General features: G+C 41.0%; 2 protein-coding genes across 4 annotated transcripts in view; both read left to right on the top strand.

The window, feature by feature from the left end:
• Positions 1–561: 561 nt before the first annotated feature.
• svopl (SVOP-like) lies at positions 562–8,605 on the top strand. 3 transcript variants are annotated; one of them, XM_082510425.1, is made up of 16 exons: positions 562–920; positions 2,696–2,805; positions 3,375–3,466; positions 3,554–3,652; positions 3,944–4,015; positions 4,109–4,233; positions 4,337–4,400; positions 5,420–5,545; positions 6,002–6,130; positions 6,486–6,559; positions 7,068–7,264; positions 7,420–7,531; positions 7,641–7,722; positions 7,802–7,891; positions 7,970–8,083; positions 8,173–8,605. In XM_082510425.1, the coding sequence occupies exons 2-16, from the start codon at positions 2,697–2,699 to the stop codon at positions 8,182–8,184; spliced, it is 1,497 nt and encodes a 498-aa protein (XP_082366551.1). In that variant the 5' UTR covers positions 562–920; position 2,696; the 3' UTR covers positions 8,185–8,605. The 3 variants fall into 3 exon arrangements, with proteins under 3 accessions (XP_082366551.1, XP_082366552.1, XP_082366550.1); XM_082510426.1 differs by having other exon boundaries at positions 2,652–2,805; positions 3,378–3,466; XM_082510424.1 differs by having other exon boundaries at positions 2,652–2,805.
• A 392-nt stretch (positions 8,606–8,997) lies between these two features.
• LOC309693088 (protein-methionine sulfoxide oxidase mical3b-like) overlaps positions 8,998–16,209 on the top strand; it is a 32,863-nt gene continuing 25,651 nt past the window's right edge. Inside the window, exon 1 of the mRNA XM_082512065.1 lies at positions 8,998–9,293. The gene's annotated coding sequence lies outside the window, so the exon portion shown is untranslated. The remainder of the gene's footprint in view (positions 9,294–16,209) is intronic.

Genomic DNA, 16,209 nt, shown 5'->3' with positions numbered 1-16,209 from the left:
TTTACATTTTAAATCTGGTGTCAGCAGGGATAGCTATCGCCTGCATCCACAGACTGTACGGGAGCGTCTCTTTCTCTCACTCACACACACACATCCTTCCTGGATGGTCTGTTAATACAGTAACCTCACAGTAGTCACATGACGCCATTAAAAATGCTCCAAAAGGCTCCAACAGCACAAACACAGTCCAGCGGTCCAGTTAGCAGACAGCTAACAACTACACCAGCCTGTGTGATCATCCACTTGCCAGTCAAAGAGGCCACGCCCCCTGATTTATACAGGTGAGTTTAGGAACCATCCTCCCCCTTGGAGTTGTTAAAAAGGAGGAAATTATCTATAAAGACATGATGAGATTGTGTATCAGGTTTTAAGCATGTTTATTTCTGCTGCAAAATTTTAACATGGGAGTTTACGGGCACTGACTCACTGCTGCCACTGCTGGACCTCAGAGGAACTGCAGGGATCTGTCTGTAATTACTGTCAGTGCCAGCAGGGGGAGCTTCAGGACTAAAGTTTAAATATTTGTGCTCTAACTTTCATAAAGTGAAAATATTCCAGAGGTATGTGTGATGGGTTGAGATCTATTAGGTCGAACTGCTCAGAGATTAAATTATTGATCTTGTTTTTGACCATATTGTTTCATTTGCTGACTTCCTGTCTCTCATTGTGACGTTAAATGTTGTGGAGAGGCTCTTGTTTTGTTTTTCTTCACTCAGCTGCTGATGGGCGGAACTGAACCACTCCCTGCACACAAAGCTCCCTACCCCTCCCCCCGGGCTGGCTCTCTGGTGACGATAGCACTTCCTGAATCACCTGGACAGGTGAACAGCTACGGTGTTGACCTACCTGTCGGGCTGTGACCTGCTACAGGATGAAAATAGACCTCACCGGCGGCCTCAGAGTTGAAACTCAACATCTGTGTGAGTACTGGTTTTATTTGAGAGAGAACGTTAAGGGTTCGATTCCGCTGTTGGTTCCTGTGTGAGAGGTGAAGCTGAAGTGGCTGTAGTCATAATAAATCCCGCACTCAGTTTTAATCGCGCCGGTTCTTCCCGGACCATTTACCTTTGACTGGGCTCAAAACGATTCCGTCCAGTTCATTAAAGAAGGATTAACACATCTGTTAAAATATCTCCTCATCCAGAGTTTGTATGCTTGTTTCTTTAAGGTTTGAGGATTTCTTACGTGTAGTTCAAAAAACTCATTGTCTGCCTGAAATCTGCAGCAATGTTATTTGCCAAAAAAAGACTGCTTGTATTGGTGTAAATGATTTTTGGCCTATGATATATGAAACATATGTCAAATATGTCCCTCAAATGATCTCAGGTTGTCTTGAGCCACCAACAACACTCTTGTTTTATCCAGCTAATAAGTCTCTTTGACATTAAAAGTGTGTTTTTTCAAGAGACACTTGGTTAAGATGGCAGCAGATATAACAAAGTAGTTCAAGAAAGATATTTTAAGTGGCCAAAAAGGACTGGATTGGTTATAAAGCAGGTACAACAACACAGGTTCATACTTACAACATAACTTAATATATAATTCATCTCTAAATCATGTTCTCTACAGTCTGTTTACCAATATAAGTAAAGACATTACACATAAAAAAACAAACAAACATTGAAACATTGGAAATCACTTCGTTACAACACCTACTTCAGTTTCCTCCACCTCAGCTTCACAGAGAAACTAACACACCTCCCTTGTGAATAAAGCACAATCTGTGTTTGTGAGAGCAAAATGATTTTAAAAAAAGCTTCAGAGAATGTAATAAAGTAAGCCTGACAATAATATGTTCTTTTTGTTTACTAATAACTGGTTTCAAATCCATAAATCAACTGCTCGTTTGAAACTCTGATTGGCAGCAGCTCACTGATCAGTCTGCTCAATCTCATCTTTTTCTGGAGGCGATTAATCAGTCAATAGATCAGTTTGATGGAGAAGGTGATCAGTAGTACTTTGGGACTTTTACTTTTGAAGGACTCAGCGGTGTTTGTAACGCCACCCTGAAGTCATTGGATGAACATCGGTTTTTCTACTCTGTAGACTGTAGACCCGCTGAAAGGTAAAACCAAACAGTTGTGGATTAAGCTTACTTGTTGTTCCTAGAGTATTTAAAACTAGAATGAGGCAGAGCCTTCAGTTTTCAGGCCCCTCTTCTGTGGAACCACCTTCCTGTTTGGATTCAGGAGACAGACACTATCTCTACTTTTAAGATTAGGCTTCAAACTTTCCTTTCTGCTAAAGCATATAGTTAGGGATGGATCAGGTGACCCTGAATCCTCCCTTAGTTATACTGCAATAGGTGTAGGCTGCTGGTGGATTCCCATGATGCATTGAGTTTTTCTTCTTCAGTCACCTTTCTCGCTCACTATGTGTTAATAGAGCTCTCTGACTCTCTTCCACAGCATGTTTTTTGTCCTGTCTTTCACTGTATTTGATTTTGCACTGTATAAATAAAACTGAATTGAATAAACTGAACTGAATTAAGCGTGAGTGAATGTTTGAAGAAGCCTGCAACATTGCCACAGATATGATTTTAATATAAACGATGAAATGAAGACTCAGTTTACTAATAACCGGATTAAAATCAGCGGCGCTGCATGAAGCTGAAACTCTGCTCACAAATGTTCTGGCTCATGTATCTGCAGACGGTTGAACCTCAGACGGCTGAAAGGAAGACTTCTCATTTCAGGATGAGTGACTCTATGAAGACTCAGCTGGTGAGCTCCATCCATCTGCAGGAGGTGGAACTGCAGGAGAAACCTGGCGACGACAAGCAGGACAGCAACAATAGCAACAATGGTGAGTCTGATAATCGATAATCAAACATCTGGAGATGATGTGATGCCCTTGGAAACATTGGAGGGTCCTGTGAGGCCCTTTGAAACGTTTCCTAAAAAGGTTGTGATGTTATTGTGAATGAACCTATCTGCAAAAACTGCAAAAACATCAGGAGAAGCACAGTAGGTTTCTGCCATGGGCAGGTTTTAACGGTCAGTTTCACTACAGAGACCTTCTTTGTACTTTATTTCAGTCCAGTTTTATTCCTAAAGCACTTAACAGCATAAGTGCAATGCTTTATTCTGAAAGGTAAAGACTCGAATTCCTGTTCAAAGAATTTCCTTTGAACAGGAAGAAACCTCCAACAGAACCAGGATCAGGCGGTCCTGATCAGGAGCATGCTGGGACTCAAGTCCTCTGCAAGGAGGTTAAAGCTCAACTGTTTTAGGATCATATCAGTCCACCACAGAAGAACTAGTTCTCACCACCTCATTTCCCTCATTATGAAATTAAAGGTGTCTGTCACAGCCATTCTGAGCAAGAGGAAGGTGGTGATGTTAGTTGATGTATTGATTGATTGATTCTTGCAGCAGATAAAACGTTTACAGTGGAGGATGCCGTGGAGAAAATCGGCTTCGGGCGTTTTCACATTCTGCTGTTTGTCATCATGGGCAGCTCCAACGTGAGTAATGTTTATGCTCAGCAGCAAAATACTCAGAGTATTTAAAGTAATCAGGGTGCTCACTGTTGTGCTCGTGTTTGTGCGCAGATCGTGGAGGCGATGGAGATCATGTTGTTAGCTGTGGTTTCTCCGGAGATTCGATGTGAGTGGCGTCTGGATGACTGGCAGGTGGCACTCGTCTCCACTGTGAGTCACAGCACACAGACTGATCTGCTGATAATTTATTGATTAATCAATTAATTTGCGTCAACCAGTTAGGCTGAAACCTCTGAACTCTCAGAGGGTAACCCTGACCTCAGTGGGGCTTTCTTTAGCATGGCTTGACTTTATATGGTCAGCAGCTCTGAACAGGTCTCACTGATCGATCACGTTCACAGTCAGCAGAGCAGCTTCTTGTTTCATTACATCAGAGGCGTGTGAGCTCATTAACGTGATGGCTATATGAAAGTGCTGCAACACTTCTCTCTGTGTCCTCAGATGGTTTTTCTGGGCTTCATGGTTTGTGGAGTGTTGGGAGGATACATCGCCGACCGATACGGACGCTGGAAGGTCAGAAACAACCGACACGCAAGGTCTCAGCTGGAGTCTGTGCACTGATTGGTTGACTGCTGGTGTGTGTGTGTGTGTGTGTGTGTGATCCAGGTCGTGTTCGGTGGCTTCGTGTGGAGTGCGTACTTCTCGCTGCTCACGTCATTCGCACCGTCGTACGGTTGGTTCATCTTCCTGCGTGCCATGGTGGGCTGCGGCGTAGCAGGAGTGTCGCAGGGGTCAGCTCACACACACAAACATTACGCTGAACATCCTGCAGTCTGATTGGCTGGATGGTGGTAAGCTTCAGTGGCTGCTCTAATTGATAGTGTCTCTGTTCAGGTTTGTGCTGAAGACCGAGTTCATCCCGGCAAAGCATCGAGCCACCCTGCTGCCTCTGGCCACCGTGAGTTCATCCTTTCTTTGAGTTTCACTGGTTTCCACAAAAATAAAGACGAGGAAGTCAGAATCATGTTGACCACAAAGTACTGCTCCATCTGGGAGACCTCACAGAGCGAAACATCACAGAGGTCCTAATGAGTGTCCACACAGGAAGCGATCATCAGCATCACTTTATCACTGACAGTTGGTCGCTATCAAACATTACAGGCTGAGGTTGCCTGGGTAACCCACCGCTGTATATCAGTCAACAGTATTTGTGACTCCGTTGGTCGTTGCCTTTATTGCTTACCTAGAAGTTGATAAAAGTTTTACTGAGGGATCACCCACTTCCTGTCACCAGCTGTTATTTCGCTCGCAGTTCCTTCCTTACTCTGCTCTAATCCTCATTTCTAAGGTCATGTTTTGGAAATCAGATATTGTGATAGCACAGAAGTTGAGAGGGTTCTAGTGCCCATTACTGAGGACCTCACAGGGTTAAATCCAGTGTTTTATTTGACCTTCATAATAATCATGGGCAATAGCAGCTTGACGCAGATTTTATTACATGGAAAACTCAACATGCTCAGCATAAAAGATAAAAACATAAAAGATGAGTAGGTCTATTATCTTTTTAAGGCAATACAATCAAATAAACACGTGTCAGTGTATACACGCAGTTATTAATCACAGTCTTGTGGAGATAATATTCTGTTTTTAAAGAGATGTGAGAAAGATAAAGTTTTAGATGTCCAGCAAATACAAAACATCACAAGGCGACAGCAGCAAAGCTCAGAGTCCGTCTCTAAAACACGTACATGTATCATAAATCACAGATAATGGTCTGTTGCCAGCCTTATTTTAATGCTTAATACGCGTCATGGAGAGAGCACAGCTCCATGGGTAACAGCTTCAGCTCACGTCACGTTGTTTGTTTGTTTTTCTCCCATGGGGTTTTCAAAGGCATCCTCAAACTCAGCTTAGTTACCTGTATGGTGTGATGTCATCAGTTCAGATCTCCCAGCATGCTCCCTGTTTGTGTGTCAGATATTCTGGATGCTGGGCTCCATGCTTATCATCATTCTGGGTATGCTGGTGGTTCCAACTTTGGGCTGGAGGTGGATGATACGGATCTCTGTCACGCCGAGTATCATCCTCATCTTCCTCTTTAAGGTGAGATATGCCCCTCACCTGTCCACCCTAACCTGTGCAGCAGTGCTGTGATCATTAAATTAGAAATGAATGCACATATGAACATTCAGTGTGGCAAATTAAACGAAGAATGAAAGATTCCTAAAGAGGTTTTCAAAGATGTTTAAGTCTTACTGTAATAATTCACAGTTACTAAAAGAAGTGAGGGATGATTTGGAGGTTCTGAAGTAGTTTGTCAGGTTTTAGGTTGTTGGTTGTTAAACTAAAAGTGCCAAAAGGAGAGGGGTGAACAAAAAAGAGAAGCGGAGGCACTAAACTAGTAGAAATCACATGAAGTGCCACTTAAAGCATAAGCTGGGGAAGACTAAGTTGCCACAATAATCTCATCAAGGCTAATGTGAGTTTCTGATTGCTGGATGTATTCAGGCTCGTGAACCCAGACTGACTGCTGTTTCTGTATGTATTGATTCAAATCAGTTTATTCCTGAGTCGGCTCGTTACAACGTATCAGCAGGAAAGACTGAGGCTGCCATGAAAACGCTGCACTGGATTGCTAAAATGAACCGAGCTTCTCTTCCGCCAGGACGACTCGTGGAGCCCGTCACGGTGCGTTAAGTGCAGTGAGTAAGACTTGAAATAAGTGTACCGATCTTCCTGAAAGTTGTTTGCTGAAGGAATCTTTCAGCTCCTGAAAATGTTTTGCTGTCAAAATGATTAAAAATATTTCAAAATTGTTTTATCTTAAAGTTTGTGATAACAGTCTACTGGAAAAACACTACACAGGGCAGTATGTGTAATTCACAGGGATGTCCTGATGGTGGCTCATAATATAAAGCAACTTGATGTGATTGCCATTGTGATTTGGCGCCGTATAAATAAAACTGTTGAATTGAGTTGAATCTGAGGGTATCACTGGATTCAGTCATAGGATATTCGGTGTGAATGTTCCTGTGTGTTTCAGAGCGAAAGAGGCAGCTGGAGAATTCTGCTCAGCCCATTATTCAGGAGGACATCTGTACTGCTCTGGTACTCATGGTAATGGTATTTTATTTTTTAGTGTTTTAATAAAAGCAGGCTACATAGCCGTCACAGTAAAAGGGCATCAAAGGAGCAAATTATCAGATAAAAGCAAAAGATCCAGTGAAAGCAAACTGGAGGTTTGCACAGGTTACAATTATAGACAGGAATAGTCATGAAAAACTTTCCTTCTTTAAGGAAACCAAATCAGAAAGTATGCGTGCTTTATATTAAAACATAGTAAGGTATCATAGGCATAGAGGAGAATACTGTATTATGTCTTCTGATTGGATGCCAAATAGGGAGATTTAAAGTACTAAGTTTATACAGACAAAAGTTGTCTATGAAGTGTTTCAAGCATTTCTGGAAACATTTCGTAGACAACTTAAAATGCTCCCAGCAGTTTTTTTCCCAACCATAGACACATCCGAGGTTTGTAGAAGTCATTGAATGTGGTTGTTATACCCAGTATGTATAATCCTTCTTGGACCTGTTAAGGACCAACTTTCATTTGTTTCACTGTCAGGTTTGTGGCATCGTTTATATACTACGGCTCAGTGCTGAGCAGTTCGGAACTGTTGGAGAAGAACCTGTTGTGTGTGATCGATGCTGACAAAGAGCATCAGGTCAAACATCGCCATGAGGACGGACTGTGTTACTGCATCCCCTTTGGTTACAGTGACTACCAGACTCTGCTTATCAGCTGCCTCGGAGAGGTTGCATGTGAGTCATCGTCAGCGAAATGCGTTGAGAGAATTTTCAGTTCATCAGTTTTTCAGCCACACTTGCAGAATAATTCCTAAAACGTACTGCGAAGGTTTGCTGCTGTGCTGTTTCCGGATCAGGTCTACTCTGACTCCTCTCTTCTATCCTCCCAGTGGTCCCAGCAAACATCGCTCTGCTCAACGTGTTTGGACGCAAGATGACTCTGACCGTGCTGCAGCTGTTAGCAGCCTTTTTCTTTATGATACTCAACATTTGCTCCACTATGTAAGAGCCCCACAGATTGGACCCCCCTGACCGGGTCCAAGTGTATGACGTCATCTCATTAGAGCAAGTCAAGGTTTGTGATGTCATCTGGTCTGTTTTGGTCGTGCAGGTTTGGCTTCACGGTGCTGCTGTTTCTGCTGCGGTCTCTGGTCTCCATGAACTTTAATGTGGTTTACATCTACACAGCAGAGGTACGTTCACAGTCTGCTGGCTTCAACGGTGCATTTTTTAAGGACCGGGTCTGAGGTGACAGGAGTTTTGGTTTCTCAGGTGTACCCCACGGTGGCGCGCTCTCTGGGGATGGGTTTCTGTACGTCGTTCAGTCGCATCGGAGGAATGATCGCTCCGTTCATTGCTCAGGTGCGTTGGCTGTCCTGCTTAATGATCAGAGTTTTCAGGTTTTTGGTCCAGTCTATCATTGCTTTGTGTGTACTTCAGGTGCTGATGTCTCAGTCGGTGATTCTGGCTCTCTGTCCGTTCGCTGTGGCCTGTGTGCTCTGCGCTCTAGGAAACTTCCTGATGCCAATAGAAACCAAAGGACGAGCTCTGCTGGTGAGAATGTGATTTTGTATGAGCTTTGTTCTTTTTTCTTATGTCTAAATGCCGTGGTCTGACATGTTTGTTTGTTTGGATTTTTTCAGCAAAACTCCTGATGGTGTCTCTGAACAAACTGCTGCTCTTTGTTATTTCATTTTGGTTACATGTGTAAAGACTTTAAATATGATACTGACCTCAGGTGTTGCTGTGCCTTCATTAACAGCTCAAAGGGAATGAATGTTTGTTAGCATCAGTGAAGGAAACCTTACATTGTTCAGGTTGTCAGGCCAGTTATGAGCCCTGTTTCTCTGGTTTTTGTAGGATTATCTTTCACCTCCTCCTGCACTTCACATGAATCAGCTGTTACTTTATGCTTAAAAGATTCAACAGTATAACAATGTAACATTATTTCTGGCTCTTTGTATGTAAAGAATAATAATTACCGTATATTTTATAAACATATCCAGAAGGTACAGGTACAGTAGGCTCTAACAGTAATTCTGTATGCTCATTAATAAACTCCAACTATTGAACAAAGTGTTTGTGTGAGATAGTCTACCTGTGGATGTTTTTTTTCCTTCATGCTACAGATGTCATGTTTTACTTTGATCATATAAAACTGAATTTAATGAGAACATCCTGTGAGTGCAGTGTAAATGATCTTCCTCTGGCGCCACCTTCAGGACAAATGATACAGGCTCACGCCTCAGGTGTGATATGAGCAGCCTCTCAAGTGCAGCTGTAACGGAGTCAAAAAAAAGAAGCTTTATAACATGTTAATAGTTGGAGCATGTGCCAGATTTCGATGTCTCATTATGGAAATTTGTGATTGGAGAAAATTAATTAATTGATGTAAAAATAAATAAATAAATAATCTTTTGTGGTAAACTGTAGGCAGTTCATGCTTGTCGGCCAAATAAATGCTGTTCAGATTAAAAATTTTAAAAAAGGTGATGATCGCAAAGTGAGCATGACCCTTCAAGTGACTACAGCCATATTAATGGTAAATTTGCTGGGTTAAGGTAAATGGGAATGAAGACAAATACTACTATAACTCTCGAAAATTCACAATTATTATTCATATGAAGATTACCATATTGAACTAACTATATTAAACTTGGAGCCACCTGGTCGACAAATAACGCAACTGCATTGTTAAGGTTCCTCGTGGCTGCACAACATGCCAGAGCAAAGGAAAATGATCCCAAAATGGAGACGGGTGCAGGTGAGCAGCATTGGTGTTTCTGTATGTTTAATAGTGAAAATGTTCTCACAGTAGTAATAGTTCGTATGTGTTTTTGTTATAAGCACTTCTAGCATGTACCCTGAAAGTTACAGCTCTAATAGTGGAGCTCTTTTGGAGCTCTTAATAGTAAGTTTATTTACAATTAGTACTTATGGTTAGCATGCTAAGCTAATACTCGTTAGCCAGTTGGGTGCTTACTGGCTGGCTCCTGGCTCTCATGTTTTGTACGGGAGTACATCACAGTAATTCGCTGGAACGTTCAAGACAATTCTACTACGCAGCAATAGCAAGACACGAGTAGGCAAAGTTCTTTGTGTCACTCATATATGATGGAGAGAACCATGACAAGCGCCGTTCCTTCGCTTGACCCCAGTCGCTCTCGTCCACACTCCCTCGTAACACTGCTCTTTTATTGAGGTTACATGAATATACATAGGTTCATTAACATATGACGTATACATACAAACAAAGAGTACCTTGCCTGTGCGTGTTCAGAGTGTGACCCCATAAACGACTTCCCTAAACCTGCTCGTCTGGAAGTTCAGCAGTTCATCTAAACAAAAGGCACTTAGACTAAAACAGATATAAATGTGTTTGCTATACCAGAAGGCACACAGAGTCTTTACAGACTGCTAAGGATCAAACCTCTATCAACATGCAATTGATTATAAAACTTTAAGCATATATGAGTAAATATTTCTAAGCATAAATGACAATCCAATATTATAAACCTGACACAGTGCTGGGGGATCTTTACAAAAACAGTATATTTAAATCATTTGAAAAACTTGCAGAAGAATTTGATTTTGTCACGGCTGGCGGAGGGAGCCGTGTGGTGTGGAGGAAAAGGAGGACCCAAGATGCAGCAAACTGATGATACGAGTGATGTTTTATTTACAAAGGTGGTGGTGGCAAAAACAGGCAACGAGGTATGAGTAATTTACAAACGGAAACCTAAACTGGGAGAAACTAAATGACAAACCTGAGACCATACAAAGGGGGTGCGGGGCAGAGGGACGCAGAGACGGGACGCAGAGACAGGACACCATGGACCGCAGATGAATGCAGAGATACGCAGAAATACACGGATGAATGCAGACGAGCCGACAACCAACACAGACCGACACCCACTAAATATACACACACAAGGTAATCAGGTAATCACACACAGGAGGGAAGAACAGCTGAACCTAATACACATGAGGACCGGAGGAGACAAGCTGAACACCATGACAACAGACACAGACCTTCAGAACAGAACAGGAAATCCAGAACACAAGCCTTCAAAGTAAAACAGGAAACACAGACTGATTTACAACACAACACGGGGACATGAACAGAGCACCAAGGACAGACACAGGTAGGGCTGACAATACACCAAACTACAGGTTCAACCCTAAACTAATACAAATCAGAATAAACACAAAACGCTGGGTCAACGACCCAGGACCATGACAGATTTACCTTGGCAGAAATTTTGGAAATACGTGCAACTAAGACATTTGATAGTTAATACATTTGGCTCATCCGCAAAGTTCCCTTTAAGCTGCAACTTTTTGGAGGAAATCAAAACAATCTTCGGGCGTGGACAAGAGGCATCAGCTTATTACAAAATGCTTTTATTAGCTTCCGATCCTAACACACTGTCCCTCAAAAGAACGAGGGAAATGGACTTAAATCTCAGCTTTACAGTGGAGGAATGGAATGGCATTCTTAGGAATCTGAAAAAAATGTCATGTGAACTGCGTTCAAGATTGGTTCAATTTAAGATTTTAAATAGAGTTTACTGGACACCCTCACGGTTGCACAGGGTGGGTCTAGCGACTGACGATGCATGTTGGAAGTGCCAGCAGGATAGTGGCACACTTTTACATTTGTGTAGGGTAATTTCCACTAAACCAAGTTCAAAAAGGGGAGTCTATGGCTGACGCGTGTTCCTGGTTTCCAAAAGAAATGCTTCCAGTTGCATTATGATTTGAAGACTGTTTATTTATTACAAGCTGAAGATGTAACAATGAACTCCTTCCTAAATTAGCATGAAAGTTCCAAAAAATAGCAGTTATCCAGAACTACCTGTGCACACAGTCAGAAAACCGTGAGACTCCTAACCTCTCTGTCCATGCTCCTCCCCTTCCCTCTCACACAGGGTTTCATGCTACTATTGCACTGACATACTTAAAGTGAGAGGTACCCCCTTTTAGGTTCCAATCCCAAAACAGTGACTTAAAATTACTTTATGTAAACACATATATTTTCTCATTTATTAATCCTGAAAAGATGACTTATGTAATGAATCTATGAATTATAAAACAAACATGAACTCAATTGTAAATAAAAATATAAAGCAGACGTCTGGAGTTTACAATTTGCTTTGGGGATGCTCCAAAGTCCAAGATTTTTGGATTCATATTCATACTGTAGTAGAGAAGGTTGTAGGCCAAAGGGTGCCATTTATGAACAGTCTTTATGTAGTAGGAGACCCTTCAGCTTTGAGTCACTTACCCACTCCTCTTGCTCATTGGGTACAAATGGCTATTATACTGGGGAGGAAGCTGTTGGTGACAGAGTGGAAGGCCTCATCGACTCCTACCTTCTCTCAATTCTATATTTCTCTGGGACAAGTGGCAGCTTGCGAAAGATTATCATATAGGCTGCTAAATAGACTGGACGACTATAATGATAAATGGGCCAACTACCTTTCATATACAGGTCAGTGACGTATCCGGCTAAAGTAGTTAAGGTCGGACTAAATATGATAGCTGTAATTGGGTCTATGTGAAATATTGGCATCGTTGTGTATTTACTTTATTTTGGATTTTGTTTTTTTTGCATGAGAATATGTATTGATTCTCAATTTGTTTTGTTGTTGTGACTGGGAATGTCCATTCTGTTATCTTCTGTTGTTTTGGGTTTGTTTGTTTTTTTTTTTGTTGTTTTTGTTTTTTAATATTAAAATCTAATAAAGTTTGAGTCATAAAACCCCCCAAAAACTAATAGCCTGGTGTTTCTATGCATGTACTCCCAAATCTAGAGAAAAGGTTGCATTTGCTGTGTATAATATCTTACGGTGGTAGATCAATACTATAAAGCCTATACAGTTTAACGAATGTATCACTGAGCAGTACTGAAACAAGCTTTACTCTCCACATGACATATACTAAAAATAACAATAAATAATTCAGTACTGTTCAATAAATATATGTATATATATATAGAAAAACCTAATCCATATCTGTTTACATACTTTAAGTGTCTTTTTTCTTGTTTAAAACAGGAAAAAGCCCAGCAAAAATATAAACACAAATAAATAACAGTGTCTCCATCCTTTAGCTGATCTCAAACCAGCCTTCAGACTCAGCATCAACATGCTTGTGCAAATGCTCCCCAGGGAAAAACAACACGGTTGGAACCACGAAATTGAGGTGCTTGTAACCATTTACTGGCTGGCCTGTGTAGCCTCATACAGAGTGACGGCATCTTATTGCCTTCCCGGCAAAGAGGCATTCCGTTGCACAGCTGGTACAATTGATGGATGCCATATCCGGATTCGTCCACCTTGGGAACCATATCAGGTCCTACATAAATAGGAAACTGTTCCCCTCTCTTGTGCTGCAGGGCATCTGTGACTCCAAAGGTACATTCCTAGATGTGTACATTGGTAATTGCGGATCTGTGCATGATGCACTAGTACTGCGAAGATCCCCAATTTACAAACAGGCCATCTATCCACCAGCAGGCTTCTTCCTCTTGGGAGATGGAGGATACCCATGCCTTAAGCACCCAGTGGCAATATTGAGCCTATATCGTCAGCCTGTGTCAAGTAAGAACATAATTCCCTTTTCATTACACCTACAAACACAGAGTAGTGCTACATCAGTTACTGTGAAGCACGCAGAGCTTTAACAGAACAAATGCAATATTATAATTCTACCTATTACACTAATTGAAAGTTTACTAAGCACTTAATAAAAGTACGTACTGTTTTTCTTTTAAAACTCAGAGGTAGAAAAGTTCAATCGGTACCATGCTAAGGCCAGACATCCTCAAAACATACTGGCGCTCCATCTTCTTGCGAGCCCTTGAGATTCGGCCTCTGTTTGCTCCCAAAGTTGTGGGGGCCTGCTGCATCCTCCAAAATATCTGTTTGGCAACAGATGACGTCTGCCATGAAGAAGGAGAGGAGGAAGGGGGTGGCACAAGCAGGACCCGAAGCCAAAACAGAAGGCACAGGCGCAGACACGGAGCTTTCAGGAACTTGTATTCGAGCCAGGCTTGCTGCACAACTGTCTGCTCCTGAACAGCTGCCTGCATGTCTGTTTGAACATAACTAGGTAAAGGTTTCATTTGTAAGATGTAGTCATGCCTTATCAGAAAAAGTTAAATTCAAATCATATTTTTTTACTAATTAGTGTTAGTTATTAGTTAAATTAAGTTAATTAGTTAAAATCCATCTTTATTTGTTCAAATTGTAAGTAGTGTGCATTAGTGTTCTTTTTTTGTATATTTTTTATAAACCTCAACCGTTAACCGTGTGTTCACGGTTATATAGGTTGAATCCAATGTTAAATGTTATTGTAAGTGTTACACTTGTTTAAATGATTTGTTTTACTTTGACTAAAGAGATTTCCCAGTTACACAGGAAGCAAAAAAAATAAATAATTTTTGACATGTAAAGTGCTTTATTTAAAAATTTTCAGTTTTTCATTTTCAGTTTTTCAAATAGTGACATATATCGCTCTGCCCTTTCAGTAGCTGCCCTCTCCCTCTCTTTCTCCCTAGCCAGAGCCGCTCTCTCTCTTTTTTCCTCTCTTTCCGCCTGGTCTTTTAAAAATTGTAGTATAGCCTGGCTGTCCCCGGGCCGCTTCCTCTGGCTCTTCCTCGACACTTCTGTAGAAGGGGATGAGACCGGAGTGCTGACTGCACCACCTGTAGTGGATGTCAGGTTTGCTGCAACTACCAGGGGTGGACTTATTGAGTGTTGCCCCTGGAGCACAGCATCCATCATTTTGTACCACTGCCAGGTGGTCCTCTACACCCTTGCCTGTTGGTGGGTCTTTAAGCTCCTAAAAATATGTATTAATTGCTATATTATCACAGTTACGTGGGCTGTATTACTAAATTGCAAAGTACATTTTATTTAAAAAACAAAACAAAACAGGGCCTTGCATTTAAGGAATGGTAAACAAGTATTTTTTTAAACCACTCTAAGGAATCAGATAGGAACAGGTACATTACCTTGTATTTGGTCTTCAGATTGTTCCACTTCTTTTTTGCTTGCTTGGCTGCTATGGCCAGGCCTGAAGAGCTAACAAAGTCCCTGAAAGAAAAGAATGTGGCACAGTCACTTCAATAGCTAGTTATCGTAAGATGTGTTCCTCTAATCCTTCCCTAGAACACGGGGAGCAGCAAAACCAGTCAAAATGAGTACTTGCTCCCATCAAGTCTTGCAGGAATTTCTCCTTCCTGTAAAAAGGCTCTCATTTTCCGCCCACCACTCAACGAGAGCCAGGGTTTTCTCACTTGTCCCTTGATTAAAATATAAAACATTAAATATTGCATTAGTATAATAATAATTCAAGCAAAGAAAAGCCTTTATAGGAGGGGAAAATGACAGCAAAACAATCAGGTGCTTTATTAAAAATTAATGTACATAGAAACGTAAAAATAATTTAAGGTTTTTAAACATTATATAGGATAGTATAACATTTGAATGAACAAATGGCTATTAAAAATACCAAATTGATTTATATCAGAACCTTTGGAGATAGCTGAAAATTTCCAAATGAAATGCAGAGATTAGGCCAGCATTCAAGTGTTCTGCATCCAATCAGGATGCAGAACACTTGTGCTATTTAAAAAAAGCATGCTAAATTGCATTTTTTTAAAAAGCTGCGAAAGGTGAACCGCGTTATAGCAAGGGACCACTGTACTTTGAACTGGAAGAGTACTTGCATAATTAAAACTGCAAGTACGCAAAAGTATGCATATTGAGGCAGGTCCTTCAACTGTTCTCATCCTCACTCATGTTGCTCATGTTGGTTCTTACTAGCTGCATGCTGTTTACAGCCTAGGAACATTTTTCTTTTTTTTTATTACTTAGTTTTTAATAAAGGTTTTAAATATTTTACAACAGAAAAGGAAAACAACAAACAACCGAAAACAACAATAACAAAACAAGCAGTCGACTGAAAAGCACTGCTTTTTCCCACAAAGCAATTCTGGCAATGAGAAATGACTTTATATTCACGAATTGACAGCAGATCTACAGATGTAAGAGCAGCCTAGGAGAGGCATACAGATGTTTATATAGATGTGAGTAGGCTAGGAACATTTTTCAACCCCATGATTGATAGTATAACATGAAACTTGTGGTTTTTGTATAACAACATTATATGAGAAAAAATTATGTTTTTTAATTGTTATTGTTGTTGTTTTTTAAGTTAGAAATAAAAGCTCTTATTTCTTAGTTACCATAAGAAAAAAAATAATGCTGCCACTGTATGATCACATACCTGTTTGAACTTTTGAAGAAAGACTTTGACAGCATTGTGTTGTAGGAATGTAGATTAGTCTTTTGTTAACTAAGAAAAACAAGTAGAGTCACCCCAACCCTGAGGCCTGAATGTTGCAGTTGCGTAACACACTGTTGATAATGAGGTGTGATGTTGTCTTTGTACCTGAATAAATAGAAAACCCAGAGTAAGAGCAAGTCCAGTGTCCTCTTTGCATAGGCTTATGAAGTCACATCTACCTGACACTCTCAGGACCACAACAGCCACACAGCCTTTTAGCTGATGATGGTGGAGGTTTGGCTTCAAATCTCAGGTAAGCAGTCTAAGAGTAAAAGATGGTTTGATATGTGACGTTCACGTGGCCTTTAACGTAGGATGTCACA

Source organism: Aulonocara stuartgranti (genome assembly GCF_965226115.1).
Source record: "Aulonocara stuartgranti genome assembly, chromosome: 17".
NCBI lineage: Eukaryota > Metazoa > Chordata > Actinopteri > Cichliformes > Cichlidae > Aulonocara > Aulonocara stuartgranti.
Note: the sequence above shows the minus strand (reverse complement) of the source record. Positions and strands in the feature narration are given on the sequence as shown.